The sequence below is a fragment of the Corapipo altera genome, unplaced genomic scaffold (genome assembly GCF_003945725.1).
Source record: "Corapipo altera isolate COAL_440 unplaced genomic scaffold, ASM394572v1 22b, whole genome shotgun sequence".
NCBI lineage: Eukaryota > Metazoa > Chordata > Aves > Passeriformes > Pipridae > Corapipo > Corapipo altera.
The window spans coordinates 1,648,734-1,676,107 of record NW_020884876.1 but is presented as its reverse complement, the minus strand read 5'-3'; the positions used below and the strand labels follow the sequence as shown (position 1 = coordinate 1,676,107).

Below are 27,374 nucleotides of genomic sequence, written 5' to 3'. Positions count from 1 at the left end.
AAAGTCCCACTTCTATTTAGTCCTATTAAAGTATAATGCTAGCAAAGGAACAATGCTTTTTTATTTGTTTGTTTTATTACAGTTCATTTTAAATAAAAGTTACAGCTAACCCTTCTTTCTTCTCAGAAACCTTGTTATGTTGAGACAATTGTTTTTAATTCTTTGGCAGTGTGTTCAGGTAAGTGTCTCACAAAAATAACTATTCAGAGGTACTTTACCCTTCCCTTTGTAAAAGCATTGCAGAGTCTAATATCCAGCTAAAAAAAGATGAAGTTTGTAAAAGTCACTGCCTTTTCTCCAGTATTATGAACATCAATCATTCGCAAATTGTTCTAATAAAACTCATTTAAGAATAAAATGTAGAATAGCAGCAGACACAAACACTGTTTGAGAAAGTAAAAAATGCACACAATTCAAACACATACTTACAGCATATCTCCCAATTAAAAAAAAATGTCCTATTCCTATTTTGAAAACCTAAGGCCAAGCTTTTTATTGCCATAGCAGCAGGACTACAAATTGCAGCAAGTACCAACAGGTGACCTACACTACCACATTATTTTGCTTTGCCTCAGTCATCAAAAAGTGTGTAAGTCTGCTGAAATTCCTTGCCTATGACTGTCCCAATGACTGTCCAGGAAAGGAAAGGGGTCATATCTGGACCTTAAAAAAAGGTGCATAGACACATTCAACTCTGAAACAGCAGGATATAGGATACCTTCACAAAAGTTGAAGATTTTATTGCCAAAGCAAGTTCCCACCCTTGCTTTGCTGCATACAAAGCAGGTGTCTGGGCCAGGTAGATACCAGTTTATCAAAATGCAGGCATCTTCCTCTCTCACAGTGATGGCAACTCATTAAAGAGAAGAGTCACCAACTGTTAGACAGACTTTCATAGTGTTATGCAGCATGGGAATTGCTCATCCTTAAACAACGTAGTCTTTTTGAGTGCCAATTCAGCTTCAAGCAACAAACCTTTCTTGCTGGTCCCAAAAGTATGTTATTTTCTCACTCTAATTTGCCTGTTTAAAATATTTAGGAGTGCTCATATGAAAGTGATGAATATGCTCATAATTATGTCCATCTTTATAAGATCCAAACCTAAAGAAAAATATTCAACAAAGCAAAATTATTACAACAATATTTACCCATGCAATTAAATCGTACAATTATTACACTACTTCTGAATGTTCTAGACAGTTTATTTCAGAAAGGACCCAATTCTACTTAAATGCAAGTCATAGTTTATGTACCTTCTCTCACTAGATGTCTTTGAATATAGTGGAGACATTTAATTACACTGATTGCATTAATGCCTTAGGCAGTCTATAATTGGAACCCCAGCTGACAAAGGTGAGTGGTGCATTTATCTACTTAAATCTCACACTTTTTAAAGTTTTAGTCCTGACTTCAGTGGAGATATAATTTAAACCTCCATAGTATCAAAATTGTCAACCGTGTTGTTAATATTGAACATCTTACTTTTGAAAATTATGGTGAAAATTGTAATTTTTCACACCATATTTAAATCTGAAAGATCTGACAACTGACTATTATGGTAGATAGATTTGCAAAAGTAAAAAGGAATACATATTCAAAATATCAGTGCTAAGTAACAGTTAAGAGCAGTGCCATTGTATTTCTAAAGAATTAATTGGAAAAAGTTAAACTTATTCCTACAGGCTATATCTTTGCTGCTTACAAGCAGACATAAAAATAATTAGGACAATACTCTGTGCTGAAATTACCTGAGAAAAATCTGAATGTGAATCCTAACTTTAAGTAATGTGACAAGATGTGCCTAACTTTAGGCAAGTTTCATCACGTGGAAAAGTCTGAGCAAACTCCCGTTTAAACAGGAAGCCAGTGACTGAGTGGTAAATAAAAAGTGAGTAAGCTCAACTGTTAGGTATATATGAAAGTAACATATCCTGTATTATGCATGTTAGGAGTAGTAAATATGGCATTGCTGGAAATAGATATTGCCACAGAGAGGCAATCTCAAACTTCATGACTCTTCCACTGATATTAATATTAGACTAAATACTTTCCTCCATACTTCTATTTCTTATGCAATACCAGTGGAAAAATGACAGCATTCTAGAAAAAAAATAACTTTTTTACATAAAACCAGTAATTTTTATTTCTCAACACATGTAACATACTGCCTCAGGCATCCTCTTTAATTTTTGTTCCAGTTATATGGTATATTTTAAAATGTTTATGCAAAGAGTATTTAATGTATATATTGTATTTCGTCTTCTAAGTAACATCATATTAAGACCCCAATCTTCTAAAGTACTAAGAAATATGGGAGATCTTTCATGATCTATAAAATGAGTCACCACACAACTTGGCAAAAACCCCTATCAAGCAATCTCAGAAATTAATTACCGGGGTAAATAAGCATTACTTTCAATATACGCTACGACACAGCAGATTGATTTTCCCAAGGTGCATGCCAAGTAAATAGAAAAAAAAATGGAATTACAAATCAGAAGTTCTTGCCTCCTAATCTTTTCAATTTGGTACTGATCAGTGCCCCCCAGCTCAAGAAAAATTTTGTTTCTAGACTTCTGTTTTACAAGATGTCACATACACTATCACCTTAATTTCTTATGAGATACACTGACCTGGGATTGAAATGGATGTCCTTAGGAACTTGGCTGGGATCAGTGACAATTCTGTCATTGTCAGCATAGCTATCCACATGATGTGGGATTCTAAATTTGGCCATCTGGACTTCTGAATCACTTAAACCAGCATGAGATATGCGGGCATAACCCAACCTATCAAATACAAGAAGAGTTAGTTTGAAGAAAAAACTCAAGGCAATTTCACCACATTCTTAATGTATGTATCTTTTTTATTTTCCAGGAATTATTCTTTAACTTACCAGCATAATTTTCCATTTCTGTGAATCTCACCTTCAAAAAACTGAAAGTGCTCCATGAACACAATCCTAACACAATGTCATGAGTATAAAAACTGAAAAAGCCTAAGTGTTTGAGAATAAGTTCTACAGCTAGAAACTTATTTTTAAAATTACAACTTCAGAACATAAGCTTACCAACTTCTTTCATTGAAGAGATTTCGATATTCGAGAAAGAAACTCAAGCATCAATGGAATGAATAATAAGAAACATTAAGATTGCAAATGGGGGGGGGGTTGTTACCCTGTTTTTTTGGTGTTTGGTTTTTTTTTTATTCAATGCTGTTAAGATAGCAATCAAGTTTACAGGTTTTATTCCTGTGAACACTGCAAAATTTGCACAGTTTATTCAGAATAAGTTTAATTCCATTCTGGTACATACATCACCAAGAGAATGATTTACAAGCAATTTGGTTTTGAAAGATATGGAGTGCATAGGTCCCAAGAGAAAAGTGTTTCAATATAGGTTTACAAAGTTAAAGTTTCCACTAAACTCAGCATAAAGATTGGCTGGATTAGATCAGCATTTTGCTTCAAGAAACCCTACAATCATAGTTCAAAATGTCTAGCTTCTGTGTCACATACAAATTAGGGCTTAGCCTTCACATTTTAGAAGCTGCAAAGCCAGAACTTTGGAAAAATATAGTTTTACATTACCAAAGCAGACTAGATCTGAAGACATTTTACACAGAAGGATGAAACCTCTAATACTGTCTTTGCAATTGTATTCAGAAATACACCAATTCATCCTGATACAGTGTTTCACATTACTTCATGATTGATCTGTCTATACATAATTGTTTAGGGATATAAGAGTCTTCCACAATCACCTACAGAAGAGTATAAAACTGATTAACATTAAGATATTTAAGCCAATGAATAAATAATCTACTTTAGCATACCTTATTACTCCACGATACATAATATAGCTACACCATCTGTCACGATCCGTACTGTCAATATCCTAGAAGCGAAAGGGGAAAAAAAGTCAAACAAATAAGGCAAATTTTCCCTTGGATAGGTTTAAATCAATAACAGGACCACTGTGTAAACATGCTAAGAAAAATGTTTTGCCTAAAACATTGTAATAAGGTAGAAAGAAAAAAAACACTTTTAGAAAAATCGCATAACTTTTTGACATCTACTAATAGAAAACCAAACACAGAGCTCATGTTTTAAAACAAAAGAATCACAGAATTAGAGGCTGAAAGGGTTGTCTGAAGGTCACCTACTCCTAACCCCGTGGTCAACGTAACTTCAAGCAGATTGCTCAGGACCTTATCCAGGTAATTTTTTAATATATCCAAGGATGGAGATTTCACAACTTCACCAGGCCCCTGTTCTAGTGCTTGACTACCCTGACTTTTTTTTTTTTCTTCTGTTATCTAAATGACATTTCCTTTGTGGCAACTACTGTCCATTGCCTCCTCTTCTTTATTTGAGCACATGCATATTTTCTTCTACGCCTATTTTCAAGTTATCAATTTAAAATATTATGCTATTTGCAATATATATTATCTCTAAAGATGCAGTATTTTTACATTACCTTGACATTTCCATTTTCTATTAATTCAGTATAATCTCTGGATCCAGGAGCTGAAGTGATGTACCCTAGAAATACAACTTGCTTAGAGCTAGTCTTCAATAGGTTTGAAACAGCTATTGCCTGGAGTTTTCTGTCCAAGTCCTCTCTGAAAGAAATGGAAAAGACTTTAACACATATGCATTTTAGCTCTGAATCTTTGTGCTATAACATAGCAAGCCACAAATGAATCTGGTACCATTTTTTTTGCTCAGTATTAGAGAGAATGAAAGTTTACAGCAAGCCTAGTGATTCAAAGTTATTGTTACATTTTATAAAAGCCACATGATCATGGTAGATGTAATTAGGGTTCTCTTTCTAACCGTTACAAGAACAACATATTCTATTACTGTTTTGTCTTTAATACTGATCTCATCACCAGGAAATGTGAATGTACATGCTTTGGTTATCTGAGGCTTTGTCTCTGCTTGCACTTAAAATTTAACTGTGCACAGTATCATGCATAACAAAGAGCTCACATGCTAACAAAACTTTTATGATGGACAGATCATGGTAAATATAGTCTTAAAGTCTGGTTCATGTAGTTTATGAAGTATGACTTGAGCTACGTCATCCCATTAACTTTACTTAATTATATTTGGCAGGTATTCTCCATCTCTAATGAAATTTACACAACAGTTACAACATGACCAAAAATGATAGCATAGGTGGAGCCTGGTAAAATACTGCATTGAATCCCATTCCTTGTCCTTGGGTTTGCCATAAAATAACACAAAGACAGTTCTCTATGATTCTTCATATTTATAACTTTAAATAGTTGTGTAAATCATGTTGTGTTCTATGTTTTGGTAGGCTGGGCTAAATACCATTGAGAAAGGGAGCTGATTTTGGAATCTGTAAACCCAAGAGAAGACAAGAATTTTAGTGTGGCTATGCTTTCTAAACAGTGATATTTCTGACTGAAGCAAATGCAATAGGGAGAAAGAGCACACAAACAGGAGACAAAAAAACCCCAAACATTTAAATAGAAACCTGACCTAGGTATATGTGAAAATGCCTGCTCAGCTAGTTGCTCTTTCCAGAATTACACCTCTTCAGAAAATGGGATCTTTTAAATGACACAGGCATGGTTATATTTCCACATTTTAAAAACAGTATTTAATAACATCCCTAGTTATCCAGTATTCTATAGTCTATGTCATCCTAAGCAGTAGAAGAGAAAAAAAAAAGATTAAAACCAAGCAGTTGTGTGCAACATTTAATTACAAATGCATTCCTCTCAAAAACACAATCTAATTTGCACTCATTTCCCATATGTCTCCTCACATTTTCTCCTTCATCTTTATCTCATCTCTCTCTGAGGGGGGAATACAGTGCTATTTTCATCTGCTTTGACAAACTGTTTCTCAGACAGGCAAGTCTAATCACCTGTGTGAGGCACAGAATGAAATTCCTTTCTAGAGTTCAAATCGGGAGTGATTTCTCACAACTATATTTGTTTAATAAATGGGAAATTTATAAAAAATTTGTAGGTTTGGAGCACAGTTTCTACACTGGGGAAGGAAATGGGATAAGGAGAATTCTTGCTGTTTTCTGAGCAGCTTCTTTGTGTTATTATATTCTGCACTCTATCCATAAATTTGCCTCTCCGTGAATTATAACAAATTTTAAAAAAAATTCCAAATTCTACTACATAACCACAAACACACTAGATATTGCAGCAAATATAACAGAAAATACAGCTACATGGACCATTCACAAAACTATCTCTTATTAATATTCGTTACACACAAGTAATCAAAATGTTGTTTTTCAAGAACTGAAATATACACCTTATTCTCTTCCATCACATATTTGAGTTATTGGTATAATTTTGCCATTCCAAATCCAGAGATCAGACTTCATATTGCCACTTGCATACAGTCAGAAGGACACTGATGGGTATTTTTATTGCTGTTTCAACATTGTGCTTTCTTGGAAGTTTCAGATTTGTTACTTTTTGTTTTAATAAATATCATTTTTCCATTAACACTATCTATCTGTAACTGCAACTATCTGCACTCATTGTGGAATATAGTAGATCTATTCCATATTCATAAAGTCAGAAGGATGCTATCCTGCACTGAGATAGATCTCTAGCCCTATCATTTGTTGTGACTTTATCTTTAGAATGATATCTTTTAATCCCTAATAATTCAGATAGTAGGCTCAGCTGAGTTTTGCATGACACATTTGTCCTGTTCAAAAAGTACTTCAAAATTTTAAACCAGTAGTTATGTCACAGTATTTCCTCAAGTGTGCCTTGCTAGAACCAGTATTACAGCAGCATATTTAGAGGGTACAAAAAAAATCCCAGAATTTATTACATTACATTACATGACTTTGTACGATATATGTAAAAAAAATAAAATACACACTCTTCGTTTCCAAAGTGGGCGACAACGAAATCAATCAGTTTCCCTGTGAAGTTGACCGTCAGGGAAATGGCAGGTGCAATCTCTCCCTCTGGAGACGGAAGGAGGTGATGGGTTGATTTTACAATTGGATATTTTGATAGCGCCATAATCCTAAATGAGAAGAGGTGAAAAGTGACATTTTGTAGTTCACAAGAATCACAGGTGTGAACTGAGCAGATAAATGTGAGCAGAAGACTAACAGTCACTGAACACAAACCATCAGACCAGAATATAAACCATCTCTAGTAGATTTTTCTGAATTTAGGTTTCCCTCTAAAATACTACTTGAGTACATGTCCAAAACTGTACTATCAATTTAATTCCTACACTAAGAAATATTCTGTACATATGAATTCTCACACTGAGCCTTTCATAATCTGTATTTCAGACAAAACAGAACTCTATACTACTAGAAATTCAAACATATTTTGTTAGAATTAGAAGCAGAGAGAAATACATCTTCCAAGTATGAGATGTCTCATTTTTCAGCTTCTGTTTAGACATTTTGCATCAGGTTTTTGAAAAAATTTCATGAACAAAATTTCAGAGAATTATTTTTCTGTCCCATTCTGCCTCACTTAAATAGACAGGCTCTGGAAGAGGAAAGTTACTAAATTCTCCTCACATATGGCAATAATTAAATAGCCATTGCAACATCACTAGAAACTTCTATCTACCACAGAGATCTATATATCCCCCTGAAAAAAAAACCACATGGTAAGCAACTATTTTTCCAGAAGGCAAAGGTATTGAAAGATACGCAACTGGTAGTTGGTCAAGCATTAAAGTAAAATCAGACACAAAAAATCTGGTCAAACAGACGTGTCTTTCTATGCCCATTTCCCACTATAGAGTTCAACCTGGATTTAAGATTTCAAATACCTCCAGGTGCAGTTATGTTTTCCAACTGCTATCACATGTTTAAGTCCAAAATATAAAGGTCTCATAGCCCAAAACAAAATAATTTGAAAAGGGAATCAGATACAGCACTTAGAATGACAAACTTCCAAATCTGTACAGGATGCCATTCTCTACTTTACCAAAACCAAAGTAGCTTACAGGGGTAGGCACCAAAACCTGATCATGTTTAACAATGAGAAAACTCCATCTGCATTACATTGTAACGCTAAGGAATCAAAGCCTGTTCCTAAAAGACAAGCTCCAATAAGTGATTATGGGGATTATTACTCCAACTATTCTTTGCTCATGTTCTAGCACAGTTAGTATTGGGCGGTGTATTTACATCTATTTACTGTCACTGTGCATGCAAAGATGACTCACCCCCAAGTGTGATCTCTTGTGCTTGGACCAAAATCTGTGTAAAATCCTAGTTTTTCTCCTAGCCACATTGTTGGATCGTGGTTTCCGATGAATGGCTTAGAGGCATCACTCTCTATAATAGTGATAAAATCTGCTTCTAAAAAAGGAAGGGAAAACAATTAAAATATTTCCAAATTTATAACCGTTACCTATAAATGTGACTAAATGACTACATAATGTTGTAATTTCCCTTTTGATTACACAAGGGTGGACACAAGCCCTTCAGGAATCAGTCAGGGCAAACCAATGTTCTCAAGAAAGTCATGCCCAAACTTTTGGCCACTGCAGGCCACACAACCTCTGACAAAGGCATACTTAGTGTCTGCTTGACACAGCTCCTCCCTGGTGCATAACCAGAGACACGAGACTGCACAGTAAAGCTGGCCTACACAGACCTCGTGCAGACCATTTCAAAAGCATTAGAGATACTGTGCGTACCCTGATTAACAGCACAGTAGCGACTCTACTGCTTTCAACGACGAACAAGCACTACACAGCACATCTGCAATTACCTTCATCTAACAAATCCCATTGTGCTCCAAAGGGTCCTGTGCAAGATGGAACTGGCTGTTATTGCCAAAGCAATTAATCAACCCTGAGCAAGACGGCATTAGCCCCAAGGCACGGTAACAGAAGGGTTCCCAGCTCCAATGAATTGCTGACCATTGGCAGCCACCTCATTTTCTCATGGCACTGTGGTCCCTCCTTGTTTACATGCAGAAGTGTGGTTTTATCAAGGGGAAAGGACAGGTTCCCCTATATTTTAACTGCAGGATACAGGAAGAACTATGCAGTCTCTCCAGGAACCTAAGAAAGGCATCTAAGACCTGCCCATGCCTGAAGGAAGGTGGGAGTCTGCAAGCTGGCCATAGGATGCCTGAACCATTCAGGCTCAGCTTGAGCAGCAGGTCTGTACAGTTGCAGCAGAAGGTGTTCTCTTCTTGCTGCAATTATGCCCCCCCTGGAGTGTTCTCTTACTCCTGAAGGCAATCGAGTCACCACTTCATCCAAAACTCTTCTTCAAGGAATTTAGACCACTCCATCCAGCACCACTCTTGACACAGAAGACTTTTTGCTTTTGAAATGTCTTATTTAGCACTGTGAAAGCAATGCCAGCTGGGAAAATGGTAGCTCAGAGTACTTTAAAGTGGATTCCCAGGTTTTTGCTTCTACATCATTAGCATACGTGCTGATCACAGAAACAGTAACTGAAACCGTTAAGGGTTGGTGTTGTATCCCTTCAGGGCAGACAGAAGTTCCAGTCACAAAAGCCATTACACATTGCATCTTCACTATGCCAACAGAGAGATGAGCCCAAGGAATGCATACCACCACACCTTTAAAGACAACCCCTATGCTGAAGCAGTTAGCCACTCTTCTATGGGGCTCAAAATCAGGAACTCTTTTTTAGAAAACAAATCTTTTAAGAATTTGAACCTTAACTCTAAATGTATTAATGAATGCATTTTCTGGAAATGTTAACATAGTATTTTATATAACAATATTCATATAAAATAAAACTCCAGAATACTGTTTCCTGCAACCTGGAATTAAGATTTATTAATTTATATTTTGGAATTTGCTGCCTTTTTGACTTAACAGTAGGGTGGTTTTTTTTTTTAGAAGTGATACTTCATTACCTCAAAGAAATGGTCAGTGGACATAACCATATTTTTCAAATATTCATTAATTTAAACTGTGGTCACCAGAAATAAATGCATTCATTATAATTCATAAATAAACATGCAAAGATTAAATAAACACCCAGATAGGAACTATGGAATCACTAATGTACAAGATCACTCCAAATTTCAATTCATTTAATGTGTTGGTTGTTTTCTCACATCACTAGACAGCCTACATAGCTCAGACCTCTGAACTTTTGGGTTCATGGGACAATGGAGTGAATGACACTCGAATCAGTCTGTTCACTCTTCATTAACTCCTGGGCATCTGTGCCACAAAGTCAAGTCTTGCACAGGAGCATCTGTCAGTGCCTTCCCACTGCTTGGGTCTGTCAAACCTGAGCTGCTCAGGAAAGTCCTGCACTGCACTCACACCATAGGAGGAGCTGAGAAAACAAATGCTGGAATAGCAGCATTGACACTTCCTAATCTCCTGAGCTGCTTTAAATCTTAAGCCCAGTCTACCCTATCTCACGGGTATCACAAAAAAAGGTAACACCTACAAGCACCACTGGTTGACTCCTTTCAATTCACTCTGCAGCAGCACTAATCTTGAGTCCGTATTCTTAATTTCCTATAGGTAATTTTCCAACCAAAATCCTGTCCATGAGCAACAGGTTAGACATCCTTCTTTACAGTAAAATCATGAAAACTAAGCTACGACTGTTATCTTTCTTGTATACACTGCTCTGGTTCAGTGATGGAAACAGACTCATTTGTTTCTCCTCTATATTTGTTGCTTAGAGCATTTTAATTTCAGACACTTTCAGCACTATATAATGCTTCACGTCTAAAAAAAACCCACAGAGAAGTTACAAAGCATTGTATTTTATCTAAAATGATATTCATCATTATTTCATTTATTCAAAGAGTTTCTCTATAGGCAAGTTACTTGTCAGCATTATGAGAAGAAAAATCCAAATAACAAACCAAGTGTTTTCTCAAACTAGAAACCTTTTTAAAACCACATTGAACAAGTTATCACCTCTGTAAATGGATTTTTAACAGAAGTGATTGTGTTGAAACAGCTCACCAATTCAGAAGAAAAACACTAAACCCAGGTTCTTGTGTTAATGCAAAAATGGACTCAGCTACCCAGCAGGTGTTCTTTCTCTTTAGATGAACCCTCTCAAATATAAATGAAGTGGTAAAAAAATAGTTACCTGTCTGATTAAGCAAATTAGCTGATCCTTCCAAATTAGACCATCCTTCATTGTCATATGCAAACCTAAAAGGCCAGATCATAGCAGAGAAGTCTTGTTTTGGAACCTCAAAAAAATAAATTGAAAAAAGTCAAGTGCAATTTAACTTTTATGTATTATAGCTTTGCAGCCAACAACATCAGATACATGGTGCCATAAAAGACATGCAAGAAGAGAAGTTTTAACCAACATATTTTCCTAAAAAAGATGTCAGGATTACAAAAGAGTTAATCTGCTATTAAGTGGAGAAGAGTCATCATAATTAAAATGTATTTGCAAATAAATGAACATGAAAGAGACTATGGATTATTTTGTCTTTCTAAGAGTTACTACCCACTTTTTCCACACTATAAGAACCACAAACCTGAATTAATTCTAAAAAGAAAACCAATTGTATCTGTCTGCGTGCACATGTGAATCTAACACTGAACTTTGCAAGCCTTAAGCATCTTGTTACGATCATCGCAATACATAATTTTTTGCCAGGTAGAAAACTGGAAACTTATGATTTTTATCCAGTTTCCATAACTACTCTAAGTCTAATCCAGATCAACCAACTTTTCAGAGAGCTTAAATTCAGAGTTATGCATATAAATATAGAAGCACAGAATTCCTTTATCTGGAAGGAACCTCAGAACGTTATCTGCTCAAACTTCCCTGACATGAGATCAGGCTGCTAACAGCATTGTCAAGTCAAGTTTGAATACAACTAAAATAAATACATTTATAAAAGCAACATTCAAATTTAACATATGAGGCAAGAATCTCTCATTTTTTCGGAATATTTTTTTCCTTCACAGCAGCACCTTAAATCTCCAAAGACCCAAGCACTTCCCATGTTCAACATGAATTTACAAATAAAATTTTTGCATTTTCATTTTTGTGTTAGTTTTTCTGATTACTTGGATACTGGTACAAAGACTTCTTCAGCACCAATTAACACACCTGAAGTATCATATGCTGTATATATTTTACTGTATATTTGAAAGTTCCCATTTTTGCAAACATACTACTCACCCCTTGGCCCAGTTTCTTTTGGTAAGTTTTGTAACGTAAACCCAGTCCAAGCAAACCAACACCAACAAACAGCCACAAGACTTGAAATAGAAAAATACAAAAATTATGTTTTCAAAGCAAGAAAAAATAACATATAGTAGTTAGAACAGGGTACACTGTTACTCTAAGGTGTACTATTTATAAGATGAGAAATGTGTACATTTAAATTTCTACATATGCCAGGGATAAAACCAGTCCAAGGTAGTGTACTGAAGAGTATCTAAATGCATGTAGAATATCTGTATGTGTGCAAATACACTTACATTCTCCAAAATACAACATGCTGAACAGATACAATATACCAAAACTCTTTGGAATAGTTATGTAAAAATTGTGTCTGCTGAAGAATTTGCTACCGAAGATGAGTAAGAGGATCATGTAAACCTTTCAGTGTTTTCCTCTCTGTGTTGCAGGTATGCATTTGTAGTACACAATTTTTATTTTGTATTAATACAATGCATGGAATAAAATTTAGTTTATTTTGCAAGCCTTTATACGTCAAATACGTGACTCCTGCCAGACTTCCAGAGTGATCATTTGTCTGACATGTTCCTGGAAAGGCATTTTGTCTTCACAGAAAGCATATTCAGAGTTTTCCCACTGCTGCGGTAGCCTTCCAAATAAATACAGTAGACACTTAAGAGCTCTCAGCATTTGGCACATTCTAATTTGATGATCACAGCCCTTCTCAGTTATTTCATTTATGCAATGGCGTATGCTCTCTACAATGACTTCAGTAACTCCTGTTTATTCTTTCATATCTTTAAGCACTTATGAAATTACTGTAATGCAAGTTTTCTGGAACAATTTTGTGTAAAATTTAAATAAATATGATAATGGATTATGTCAGAAGAAAGGATATGCTGTTTAAATTAGGACATGTCAAATAACTTCATACTCTGCAAGATGCAAAGGTACTTAAAGGAGAAGCTGAGAAAAAATACAAGTCTGGGCATGATGAGGAAGTACAAGAGGTATTGTTGCAATGTCACCAGATTAGCTGAACAAGGGCTGTACTTTGTGACAAGGAGTATTTTGAAATATTCACTCACTTTTGTGAAATGTTTCTGAGCAGCAATATTCAAACTACTTGAACTGGTGTTTACATTGCCTCTGACACACAAACTCTCATGGGCCATATTCTTCTGGCCCCTGAGTATACAGGGTAAAATCCTCCATAAAGATTCCAGAAACAGCCCTGAAAAGTTGTGAAGTGCTATTGTCTCTGCTTTCTAAATGCAGTAAAATGTACACAAATGGCAAGTGATTTGATCCAAAGTCACAGAAGAAGAAAAGATGTGGAATTTTAACCTTCATCATCCTGATCTCTGTAGGGTTAGCATGCCCTAATATTTAGCAATTTTTTTCCTTTACAAAACTTCACAATATTGACACATGTTTTTCCTTGAAAAAAACAAGCTAACAATGAAAACAAAAGCATCATTTATACGAATTCCTGAGGTTTAAAAGCCAAAAAGTAGTAGAACCTCAAACATTTGATTTTTGTTTCTCTTCAAAACCCAAGGAAAAGAAGCATACATAAAATTAGAAATCTGGAATCCCCAGGCATAATTCACAGGCAAATGATGACAAGGATTTCCTGAGCATAGGCCTGGTCTTAACATGCAGCAAAGCATCAAGATTGTATTGTGATGTCAGCCTCAACAGGCTTTGCAGGACTGCCTCCTCACACAGGAGTGGTGTCATGTTACAGAGCAGCTCTTGGACCAACCAAGTCCCCTCACACTGCCAGCCAGCTCATACAGCCTTAGGAAGGCTGTCTCACTGAACTGCTTCAAAAACGACATAAAAAGTGGGCCAAGAAATTATTCCTATCTTTTATGTGCTCATTGTAAATCCCAAGATCCAGAGAGGCCTCTTCCTCAACCACTAAAATAAAAGTATAAATGCTGCTGAATCCAACCCATTTACACATTTTGGTTTTTGGTCTCAGTTTAACACATTCCATCAGGAATAGCTTCTGTCAGTTGTTATCAGCTCCTCCGGTAGAATATGTCATGCTTAAACTGGAACCAGGGCAATACCAGCTACAGATCTGTCTCTAAAACTAGCAAAAAACCCACATCTCTAAAACATCTGAGCAAAAAGCTCCACAGTGTTACTCTTTTCCCTCAGACAATATCCCTACAGTCAGGGAAAAAAGGAAGTAAATTTATACTTACATAGTTTAATATACTTTTTAGTCTTTTTGAATAGTGGCTTTTGACTGCTTTTCACTTCAAAGGTAGAGATAAGGTCTTTCTTGGATCCTGTTACAAAATCTAGCCCAATACATAACATGATAAAACCTATAAAAATATAAGTAATCAGTTTTTTCGTAGAGCCTTAATACATTAAACATTGCTCATAAACACAACACTTATAAACTTCCAGCTTACAAGACAACAACCTTATGGCTCCAACAACAAAGATGATTCAAAGCACAAACACAGATAACTGCCATACCTAATGTAGCAATGCAGGACATATAAGATTATTGACAGCACTCTCAAGCAAAGACTGATTTGCAGTATAGTTCCAGGGTATTATGTAAAAAGGCTAGCACAAGTTAGATAAATCATGCTAAAATCCTTCCAGGCCCTGTTGATGGATACAACTCCCAGCTCAGTCCACTGTTTTCAAAGTTTACTGAAATCAACCTGGACAAGAGCAATTAAGCTACACCCACATATTACAGAACCTTAAAATAACAGCTTTATGAAAAAATACATTGTTGATTGTAAATACGTTTTATCTACAAATTAACTGCTCTGTCACCAAGATGCAAGTAACACATTTTTTGTATAAGAACTGCAAAAGGAATTGCTCATCGATTTGTATTAAAACAGAGTAAGCAGATTGCAGCAGTTGGAAGGCAAATTTAACATGGCAGCAACTTGTATTCTTGCACTCCAGGGCCAACAAAAACAGCTCTGCATTTTAGGAATAGACAACTAAACAAACATGTAGATACATTTTAAAAACTAATAAACAACTTCATGCACTAACTGTTGCATTGCATTGGAAAGGTATCTTTTTAATAAGTAGTTCGGACTGTTAGTACAAGGTCTTTTCCCATTCCTTATGAGATAAAGGATCCAATTACCTTCAAAGAAAACATGGCAGGATAATGAATTGTGTAAGAGCTCTGCTGGAAAAGATATATGTCCTTAATATCTTTGGGGCACAGTTAATTGACTATAGAAGCAATGTTTTACTTCAGAGTTACAGCTGATGATGAAATTACTATTACTCAGTATTTTTTTGTTGTCCTTACTTGTTACATCAGTTGTAGTGAAAGTTTGCAAACCAAACTGGGTCTAGAGCAATGATGAAGGGGGCACACACAAACCTTCCTCAAAGGGAGACTGATTCACAGCCATTAAAGGAATCTGACCCTCAGCATTATATCACATCACAGTAAAGCAGCACAGAAATTTTGAATATAATGATCTTACTTCCATTGTCAGTTTTCCTGGTGCAGCTCCCTACCCAAACTGCAGCAAGAGAAAGGCAGGATATTGGACAGGAGGAGAAAGCAAGAAATAGCAATTGCACCTGAAAGAAACCAGAAGAAAACAAGCAGTTCTCCAGAAAGCCAAACTGTAAGGGTAGAAGCACAGCAACAAATACGTAGTCTCATGGTATAATTTGCAAATCTGTGATAAGCAATGGGATGGCATTAAAAAGACTGGATTCTCAGGCAGAATTTAAACTCATGTAGTGTCATAAGCTGAGATGGGTTTAGTTCACAGATTTCATTTTACCAAAGAGAAAGTTAGGGCCATCTCTGTGTTACTACCTTGTGATCATGCCATGTGAATTAATCACAACTGTATTTCAAAGGAAGCAACAGAGAGGGATTTTATATACAAGCTTTCCTTTGTCACAGCATTACTCAAGAAAGCATTTGACACTCCTCTACCACATGCTTTCTTCATATAACTGCAAAGAATAAGATATAATTAACTAAGATACTGTTTCTACAGACCGCCTAGAGTGCTTTGAGAACAAAGAAAATAACGCAATAATGGAATGGAACTCTCCTCAAAACATGACAAACTGAAATCACTCATGTCATTGCTGTAATATAAGAAATGCTTATAGAGAGTAACAGAGTGACAGAAAGTGGTTGTAAAAACAGTTATGAAATCTAAAACCAGTGGAGCAACAAGTCAAGCATAGCATTCATTAATCCTTTCCAAACAAAATACAGGCTCATACGTCACATTTTAAAATGTGCCACGCAATTAGCTCAAGACAATGTTTGGCATTGTTTAAATACAGTTAGTGAAATATGTTATTGAAACACTTTAGAACCTATTGAGAAAATAATTCTGGAGACAAAACCAGGAAGAGTTGGTTTCATTTCCATCTCTCCACCCTCAACAAGTGACCATTTGGCTAAAGCCTTTATATTTGCTCAACTCGGTTGTTCCTTATTTGCAAATGCCTGACAATTTTTTTTCTTCCTCTCCTGTTTGCATGTTTCTGACACTGCAGGTTCAATTAGATTCCTCCAAAGATGCTGATGTGTCCACAAAACGTAAGGTAGAGCCACAGAGAAAAGAACCTCAGGTCTCAAATGTAGATTAGCTAGATCAGCAGGATGATACACTTTGCTCTTCAGAGTAGGACTTCATAATGCACTGAATTATGTCACGGTCCCAGTAACTACATAGTTACCTGAGGTACCATACTGCTACTTTGGGTAGCTAGTATACAGGTGCATTCACAACCTGGATTGCAGCCAGGTTTTTAGGGTGACCAATCAACAGATCTCTTCCTCAGTTGCTTACTGAGTTATCAGACATTTTTTCACTTCATCATTTTCCCCCAGCTGAATTTCATTTTTTGTCCACATTTTAGACTATTTCTAACAGTAAAGAAACAAGTTTGGGTTTTTTGGGTTTTTTTTTTGCATATCTCATTAATTTTTTCATTCTTACCATAGTAAATCTAACAGCAACTGAGCATTTGGAAAGACTCTTTATATGCTAGCTACATTTCACATGTCTGGCTGAGGCTAAAGCAAATGTATTTGTAGTTGTTCATAACCAGAAATGTACCTAAAAGAAGATGGGAGCTTTCTCTAATGTAAACTCCTCCAGGTACAAATTTATAAGCTGTACACCATACACAGAAGAATAATTCAAGAACGTAGGCAAACATGGCTGTACTCATGGCTTTCCCAGGATGCAGACAGCTAGCAAAGCGTCCAGCTAGATGAGGCCACACAGACATAGTAAAGACAGCAAGAATGTTGCCTGCAACAGCAGCACTCCAGGTGTGTAAATAAAGAAGACCAGCTGAAGATGCCAAACCTGAGAAGGTATAGAAAAGAATATAGTAAGTCTCAGTCATATTATCTGCCACATTCATTTTCACATTCTGTCTGGAAAAAAAATACAGTCTGGGAAATGTAACTGTGCTTTGCAGCCATGAAAACTGCATCACTAGGATTTCACAATTGCCAAAGACAGTCTCTTACTTTTCTTAATATCCCATTTTTTTAAAGATTGCTTAGTCAGCTGAAAACAGTGCAGCAAAAAGACAGCAGAGAAACATTATCAAGAGCCAAAACTAAACAGTTTTTCTTACATAGAGCTCTCCCAGCACAACAGAGGGATGATGCACTTTTTAAGACAGTATCAGGTTTGCCTATTATGAAACTCCTTTACCATAATAAAGAATCAAATAGGTTAATATGAAGAGCAAACATATCTTTCCCTGAACTTTTTTCCCTGTAGATAACCATATAACAGGCAAGAAAACTATTAATCTTTTACTAACCCCAAGAGCTTTTATTTCCCGCACTGTCTTTGATTTGGGGATTCAACCCCAAAGCGAATATTAACAGAAGCTCTCTATAACAGGACAATTTCATTTTCAAATGTTACTGCAGGTACCAGTGTTTCACAGTCTCACAGTAAATGTATGGAAATGCTTGTAATATTTTATTTATACATCAAGGCTCTGAGCATTTTAAAATACAATGGCTGAATCAACTAAGGAACCATTCTGTACTTGTTTTAAATTAGCAATGCGTGTACATTAAAAAACAGATGCTCATACTCACATTATAATCTGCACACACATTTCTTAAAACTAACATCTACACCAGAAGGTAAATTGCCCGAAGGGACAACTGATGGTTTAAGCATTGGCAACTCTTGTGCCTTCAATGTGACACTCCTAATATTTGGAATTTTATTTTGATTCCTGACTTGGAGAAACTCAGTTTATACTAAATTTCTTGCCTTCAAGGTTGTGGAAAATGACTTGAAAGTGCACTCTTAAGTGCTCCAAAACAGAAGGTGAATGAAAAAAAAAAAAAAAAAAAAAAAAAACAAATGTAACTCATCATTCCCTTTAGTCCCCATATTTTGTATTCCTAATTTATGATCAAACATTTGTAGGAAGACCTGCTGTGTCTTCCTTTTATAAAGATCTAAAGGCCAAAAACAGAAGCAGATTTAGAGGTTTTTTAGACAACATTTATACCACTACATTTTACTCAGATGGGATGACAGATTAAACCAAGCAGCATCTATCCATTCATGCTGAGACAGCATGAAAAACACACCTCTCCACAGTTCAGGAGCAGAATTATTTTCATCTCCTCCTACTTGCTCCACACATCACTTGCTCCACAGCATAGCTATACCTTTCTCCTGAAAATGGATGCCCAGATCCAGTACTTGAATCCCACTTCCCACCACCTAAGACCCACTGTATGCAGACTGATTTACAAACATATTGCTCCACTAGCCTGCTTTGATGTTCATATTATTTTATTGCCTGGAGATCTTGAAAACTAAGGAGACAGGAGGCAAGCTTGCCTCCAGATGAAATGCACATTAAATTACAACTTATTTTGCCTCCTGTAGAATTAAGAGGTTTGTGTCACCTTAACCCCATAACCCCACATGTAGCCTTATCATAGAATGACTAATGTTGGAAAAGACCTCTAAGATCATCAAGTCCAATGTGTTATACAATGCAGATGGTCAAAACTGAGATGCTGCTCAAGGGAACAGAACCTCAACAGGGGCTTCTGCAGAGAGTAACACTGCTCTGTAATGGCCTGGAGATTTGGCCTATAGTCCTTAGTCAACTGGTCAGACATATGTACACTACACTCAGTGACAGAGAAAAGGAGGCTTTGATTAGCCACACTTTTCTGAGACGTGGTGTAAGGTCAGAGGACTTGAGTAAAAGAAATAAAGTAACAGAAACAAAAATTCTGCTCAGGATTTGTACCTACCTATGAGAAACCAGGCAAAACTGATGACAGAAGACCAGTTCCAAAATGAAAGCATCAGTCCCTGAGCCAATCCCAACAGAACTGTACCTCTAATACAACAATAATGAAAAAGAAATCATACATTAATACGATTTTATAAACATCTGGCACTCAAAAAGAAATTTCTAAACATACAGGCAAGGATGTTTGGTAATATTTTATAATCCTTTTACTTTAGAGCTTAATTTGAGCACAAAATACCTTTCCTTCACACCCTGCTATATTTTCTCCCCTCTGTAAAAAACCTCCAGTTGACAATAACGGCAGTTTATTGTAAGGTATAAGTGAGCTATGCTCAGCACCAGAAGCAGCCCACTGATAATCCTGGGAACAAAAGCCAAAAACAACTCAGAGAAAATGAGAGGGAGGAATCCACTGCAAAAAGAAGCATTTTCTTCACGTCAAATGGGGATCCTAGAGCCTCTAACATTGCTATCAGTCTTGGGTAGCTCTTTTGTATACCATCTCCAGATTATAAACTCTTTCACCCGCCATTCCACATAATGTTATCAGAATAACTAATCTGGTCTCTTCCTAGGTTTTGGAACCCAAGTGAACGACACACAGCATCAAGACTACAAATGTCTACAGAAGTATATCTTTTAATATTGCATACAGTTTATTTATGTGCATGCATCTCCGATCATCTCCTCTCTGAAGTCAACTGCTAGACTAATTATAGATAGACTGCATTCATAAGTCCTTGAATCTCAATTCTAATCTAAATATTGTTTTGCAATGTGGCAAATCAAGATTTTATTGCTGAAAAAAAACCATTCTGTATTAGAAAATTTTAAGATTTCATGGTCTAGACACAATGCTCAGAGCTATCTGAAAGCAAGAATAAATCTGCAAGTCCTCTGTGTGAATTATCTTGTATCCACTTTTTTCTATTTAAATTATTATACCATCATCTGGTTGAGTTTTAATTCATCCTCCACTATAGCACTGGCTTTTGAGAACTGTTTTGTTTAAATAATAATAATAAAAATCCACTTACCCATGTGGATTAGGATCTGGACCTGTATGTGGATGTCCACTTACTGCCCATCTAGAAATTAATGAGACCTCCCCAAATATCCACAGGGTGAGGAACATGAGGCTGCCAAAAGCAATTCCAGACAAAAGCCAATAAGGATGGGAAGCAGCCTCTCTAACCGCATTACCAGTTTTGTTTGCTTCTTGTTTCCTCCTGTCTCCACCTAGAATAAGCATAGAAATGCAGCTAAGCAAACTGTCAAATTCCATTAGCAAGAGTTACTGAGAAAAAGAAATAGCCAAGATCACAAAATTACCAGAATAAATTAGAGACACAAAAGCTAACTTACCTGATAATTCATGGAAATTGATAACACACACAAAAAAAATTCAAAGTCTCTAGTAACAATCCTAGGTCTGCCAGGAAAAGCTACTCACAGTAAGTGTACAAAAATGGCAACCTGCCCATTTGATTATTCTTCATAATACTGGAATTTAAATAATTAAATTGGCTTTGAAAATCAGCAGAAAAGTTATTGGAATTTGTTCAGAGGATTCCATTCTCTGAAACTCTAAGCTCTGATAAGAACAAAACCTGACACTTCCAAATAAGCCAGAACTAAACTCCCTTCCTTCTCCTTTTTCCTGGCACTGTACATCCTCTCTCATCTAAGGAGAAAGCAACACCTTTAATTGCATAGACATATCATTTTGTCATCCATAAAGGAGACATATTTCCTTCCTAATCTCTTGCAGTAGATTCCCTTTCTAAATTCTGATGAAAGTTCAGGTTTAATTTATGTTATGTAATGCAAGTCTACAAACAATATGCATGATGATAATTTATACCCACTTACACGTAGATAAGGTTTTATCTTTCAATTAATTCATTCAGGTTATACTGAGAAGGAAGGAGCTTCTGAGAATTTAACATGAGCTGCCTTAACTAACCAATTTAACTAACCTTGCTGTCTTCCTTGGCAATACCACCTTCACAGTTTTAAAGTGAGCTTAGCCTATGCCAGCCCCCACTACTGTGTACTCCCTCCAAACACTTCAAGAACTTGGGCAAATTTTGACCAGGACAACTTGTCCGCTCTTCCAATACTTTCTGTTTATTTTGACACATCAGCTGTTCCCCAGCTTTGTCCTGTCTCCCCTTCTCTGTCAAAAGATATGCACTGGCAGAGAAATTCAAAGTGCAGACTGAATTAAGAAAATAAGAGAAATACCACAGATGTTTCATGATGGAAAGACAATGACCATTCTGCTTTTACTGGTCTAGCTTATGCCTTTGTTTGTGTTACTGTCACATTATTGACACTGCAATTAGTCCACAGTTCCAACACCAACTTACTACAGCTTGTATGAATTGTGATACCAGCTCTAACATGTTATGGATAGATAGAAGTAACCCATGGGTTTTAAAGCTCATGCATCAGGTTTAAAAACAGACTCTATACTGGGGAAAAAAATCGAGTCAAAACCCAGTGGCACATAGATAAGTATACTTTAGGATGTTTTCATAGCCGCCATCTTTGTTGTAACACGCTTACCTGAATAAATTCGCTCCACTGCTGCTATAAAACCTATTATCATAATGACAGTATTGGCAACCTGTGAGCTCCAGACTGGGTTTAATGATGTGTACCAGATGCGGAGAACAAGGAGTATTATCTTGCCTAGCATGAAGCCCCATATCCTGATGAACCTGTAAGAATCAGCTTTTGAAATGGTAAGGCATTCAGGGAAAAGAAAAAATCTTAACTTCTAGGGGACAAAAAAGAAAGAAAACATCTTTTAATACAAGGAAATGTCATTTCCAAACTCATCAGAATAAGAAAATACCTTTGTAAACTGTTTCCTGACCACCACGTTACTGTTTGAACCAGCAATGAAGAAGAAACACCAACAGCCAAGATGAATAGTCTAATTGAAGCATTTGGTGCCCGGTATGATGCTAAGCTTCCTACAAAGAAACACACGCAGACAGAGATTGTTTTAAGGGGCAATAGAGATCAGGTAATAAGGATTTCCTGTGCATTAGTTTAACCTTGTCTGTAATTTGAATAGCTACACCATTCATATGAAAACACATGACATTACCCATTTTTAAACTAAGCAAAGAAATGTAAGTAGGGATAGCAAGTGAGTATATATGACTTTATAGCAGGTATCATTTTCAAGGAAAAAGATAAATGAAGCAATTATCCAACAGTGCAGTGATTGCCTTAATTTAAGTACTTATGATGATTGATTCCATAAATAGGATACATGGATAAAATATCTAAGCATACAGATACTCCTCAACTATGCACTTACATAACTCAAAAGCCATAAAGTTTTATGTATGGTGACTACTCCTTTCTAAAAAGGATATGGCTTTTGCCGCAGTGCACTTTTAAAATAAGTGCACTTATAAAAGTAAGTACACTGTGGCAAAAGCCATAGTCTTTATTAGACGGGAGCAGTCACCACACATTGCTCAGGGATTAGTAGGTGTGAACAAGGCTTTCTCTGACCCAGTATTTGATCTCAGAGTTGTCACCAACAGCCTGTGTCATCTTATTACTGGAAACTGTCACTCTCCCAGTCACTGAAAGAGAGCATGCACACACATCTCCGCCAGTTCCCACGGCACAGTGACCTCTCCTTATCAGCAGTTTTAGATTCTGCTAGCAGGTTTCCAATTAAAGTGACTACAGATCATATACATTCTCATAACCTCACTCAGTGTGGCAAAATCTGGCCCAGGACCAACATCAAACATCACGAGAAGTAACACTGTTATGCTACCAGCCATTTGCTAAATGAGTATGAGTCAAACTTGAAGAGATGTTAAGCAAGTAAGGTCAGAAATAAAGCTGCAGATTCTGGCAACACACGCTAGGAATCCTCCAACTGTCTACCTGCTCATTTGGCTCACAGTAAAAGATACGAAGCTTAGCACCAAGATGATAAAATGAAATCAGTATGTAGTGAAGATGTACTTGTGTGAACTTCAGCAGACGCTGCATGTACAATGCACACAGATTTCTGTCGCTAAATTGTACTGACAATCCATAAACCTGCCTCTTAAATCTTTCATCACTTACATTCCCCTGATTAAAGCTAGCATGAGTTTGCCAAGTTACAACAGACACACCTTTTGTTGCTGAGCAAGTACACCCAAAACTTAAATATATCTGTCCAAACACCCAAATTTACTATGTATTGTCTGAAGACACAGATTCAAACAGACACTACCAGGGGGTAGTTGGTTGTTGTTTGTTTTTAAATAGAACACAAAATCAAGTACTATGGAATCAAAATTTTCAGAGAAAATAAAGCCTCCTGAAAAGGCAAAAGGAAACAAAAAAAAACAACCAAACATGCCCCTAAATATGGTTTTAGCTAAATATGAAGAATTTTCAGATTTTTTGATTGTGAAATTTAGGACTGAGTATTTCCAGTGGAATGGGGTGGAGCATGCGTGGGGTAGATTGTGCTGCCTGATTGTTCAGCAAGCCCCAGAGGAAGACCATAGCCTTTCTGAGGAGGAAAAAAAAGATCAAATAGAGAATGAAGTGTCTAGGTATGAAGGAGGGAAAAAAAGCAGGAAGAATTGAGAAACAGGAGAAACAGCAGCACAGTGTGATGGGACAGAACTAACATAAAAGACAAAATGAAGTGATGAGAACTAAGTAAAAAGATATATATGGAAAGTCCCAAAGCCCAGTGCTGCCTGTGCGAGGGCATCTGGCTAACTTAAGAACCTGCAGCATGGAGGCAAGTAGAGTGAGGGTTACCACTGGCTGCTAAACTCCTTGATGGAAACAAAGAGAGTGAGGAACATGCTCTTACATCTTTCCCAAATGCTAATGCTCGCTGTAGGGCAACAGGTAAAGAGAAGGCAGAGTATATACAATAGAGCTGGGAGAGAATATGGTGTAGACTTGCAAAAGGGTGGACAATATTCAGAGTGTTTAAGAGGTGAAAACAGCAGGGGGATATGGTCACTGAGGGGACAGTTCCTGTTCAGGCAAGAATGAAGGAGAGATGGAATTTGCATACAGCAACACTCAGGTTATCCCTGGCTGAGGATGAGCACAGCTTTTGTCTCCATCCTCTGAGTTTCCTATGACCAGTTCCATTAAGACATTTCTGCCCCAGATTACTACTGAATGAGCTGACTTTTTATTTGGAGTTAATACTTTCAGGAGCTTCTGATGCAGGTGAAGAAAACAGGCATGAACCAACAGACTTTAGACACCATTATAAGCCTGTTACTGCTCTTTACTTAGCAGAACAAAAATTACACTCTGTTAGGTGATTTCCATCTCTTTTGGTAAAGTGAACTACTAAACACAGTAAGGTGATCTGAAGCACTATTCTTACATAAACATGGCAAATTTTGTGTCACTATGACATCTGAAGGGATGCAGGATGCAATTTTAAATGCTTCCACTCATTACTAGTTTTTAAATTAGAAAAACTTGTAGAAAGAGATATACTGAGCACTGCTGCAGGAAGCTGAAGTAGAAGATTCTGCTCACTTAAAAGCTTATTACAGGGAAAAAAAGGTATTAGGATGGATAAAATGGGAAGAGTAGGAAAAGAAAAGAACATGGTAAGACTATTCTTCATCTAAACCAATGACACCAACAAACTGGCTTCAGTTCCAGTATCTTTCTAGAGATAAAGAACAAGAATTCTTTTCAAAAAATATGCAGAGGAAGTAAATAAGATGATCTTATGCTGTTTTCTAACAGTAAAAGAGGAAAACTACAAGGAAAATGATTCCCTGATTATCATTTTAGACTAACAAACTAGGAGCCAGGAACTGAAACACATCACTCAGCAGCAGTATTTTCATCTCTACACAGGGTGGAGACCCTTGTCTCCCCTGAGTTCATCCAGGTGTTGCAAATTAGTTAGTGATAACTTGCTTCTGAATGTGGGTGTAGGTGCCAAACCTTCTCCCAACAAATTTTCAGAAAATCAGCAAAAGGTAAGATTTGCACCAGTTAGCTGAAGACCAAAGCATGAATCCCAGCAAATCTTCATTTTAGGAGGAGCGTGTGGGATGGGTAGCAGGGCAGCTTTTTCCTGAATTTACGCTCAGACTTTTTTCTGTGCAACTGACAATATAAGTCATTTCACATTTAGGATGACCCCATTATAACCCCATCAATATACTACAGGCATCTACATAGATTTAATTTAGAAATCTATTCTTAGAAGAAAAAAACTGCCTCAGAAACTAAGTCTACCAAAAAGAATGTTTCATTCATAGCAGATTACTTTTATAATAGCCTCAAGATGATGTCTCATCCCTACCCATTGTCACAGACACAGAACTGCTGTACAAAAAAACACCTGCTCTGCTGATCTCTGTGTGATACTGAAAACATCTTTCCTATTGGGCATGACTTGTACTAATTTAAAAGCTTCTAGAGGTAGAAGTGAAAGGAGATTTTTCTTTAATCATGCAGCAACCCAACACAATGGCTGTAAGCAGTATTCCTCTAAATATAGCTAAAAGCTTGAGAGAAAAAAATCCCAACAAAACATGAGTATGGGGAGAGTGAGAACTTCTTATTGCTGTCTCTTTTTGTAATCATTTGAATTTTAAGGCAATTTGAAAGGTTTGTTCCTATGCCTTGATAACAAAATGGAATCTATAACTCACTACAGTGCGTACTTACCAATCATAGTCAATCTCAGAAAGACTAAGACGTACTTATTGTTAGCCAACCTCCAAAAAGGGCCAATTATCAAGAATATTGGAGAAAAGAAAGCAACAGCAAAAACTTCTAGGCCCGTGAGTGCCAGTGTCTGAAGGGGGAAGTAGTAGATCATCGGTGGCAGTGCATGGTAAAGAGACCAAGAAATGTAGCCTAAAACAAACAAACAAACAAACAACAACAAAAAAGGAAAATCCCACCATGCATTTTCAACAGCAAGGTTTCCTGGAGATTATTTAAAAACTATGATTTTGTACTTCCACATGTAGACTATCAAACATATTGGAAAGTAATTCAACCACAGCCACTTTCTGCAAAGAAATATTTGCTATTTCAAGTTAAACAAACACATTTTCCCAGGAAATAAACCGATGAGAATAAAATAGTTCTTCCCCCGTTTAGACAGTAGTTCCTACTTTGATCCTCGGTGAAGGAGGGGTCAGCCTCATAAAGGGTTACTGTTCAGGGCGACCAATGCTGCCTAAATGAGCAGTCCACCCACAGCCTCAGGGCTCCTCAAAGGCAGATTGGTGGCTAGAGGAATTTTTCTAGTAAAACGGTGTGGTGGTCTCTCCCGGAGACACCTTATCCAGGCACGCCAGCACTGCGCTATGAGTTTCCACACGCTTTGCAGGAGATGCAGCGAGCAGCCGAGCCGCAGCCCGAAGGGTGTCGGGGTCTGCCCTGAGCGCCCTAACTTGCTCAGGACAGCACAGCACCGGCTCTGCAACACCTGCACAACAGTTGGCCGAGGACAGCAATAAATCCTAGGCTGATCCAAGAGACAAAAGGCATTCCATCACTAGAGGAAAAAAGGAACCCTAAGAAGAACACTCAGCAGCGACCACTGTTCGCTCATTTCTAGCGGAGGAGTGCTTCACGGAGATACCCCGCCACGGTCGGTGACTCCCGCGGCACCGCGCCGGGGCTGCCCCGCTACGGCCGCCGGCCAGTCCGGGCAGAGCCCCCCCCCCCGCCGGTGCCGTCAACCTCGGCCCCTCGCCCCCAGCCCCGCGGGGAGGCACCGCCGCCACCTACCCAGGACACTCTCCGACAGAATGGCCTTCCACAGGGAAAACATCGCGGCGTTTCCCGGCTCGGCGGGGGTTTCTTCCCTCTTCCCGGGAGCCCAGTCCCGAGTGCCCAGGAGGGCGCGGCGCCGCCGCCCGT

At 37.3% G+C, this 27,374-nt stretch overlaps 1 protein-coding gene across 1 annotated transcript; it reads right to left on the bottom strand.

Moving 5' to 3' along the window:
• Positions 1–33: 33 nt before the first annotated feature.
• On the bottom strand, positions 34–27,374 carry CWH43 (cell wall biogenesis 43 C-terminal homolog). Its single transcript, XM_027635971.1, has 16 exons — positions 27,243–27,374; positions 26,166–26,357; positions 22,327–22,447; positions 22,035–22,189; positions 20,501–20,702; positions 19,462–19,550; positions 17,264–17,518; positions 14,378–14,503; positions 12,156–12,235; positions 11,100–11,205; positions 8,213–8,348; positions 6,893–7,042; positions 4,479–4,623; positions 3,835–3,896; positions 2,634–2,789; positions 34–1,101 (listed from the first exon to the last, which is right to left on the bottom strand). The coding sequence occupies exons 1-16, from the start codon at positions 27,283–27,285 to the stop codon at positions 1,014–1,016; spliced, it is 2,106 nt and encodes a 701-aa protein (XP_027491772.1). The 5' UTR covers positions 27,286–27,374; the 3' UTR covers positions 34–1,013.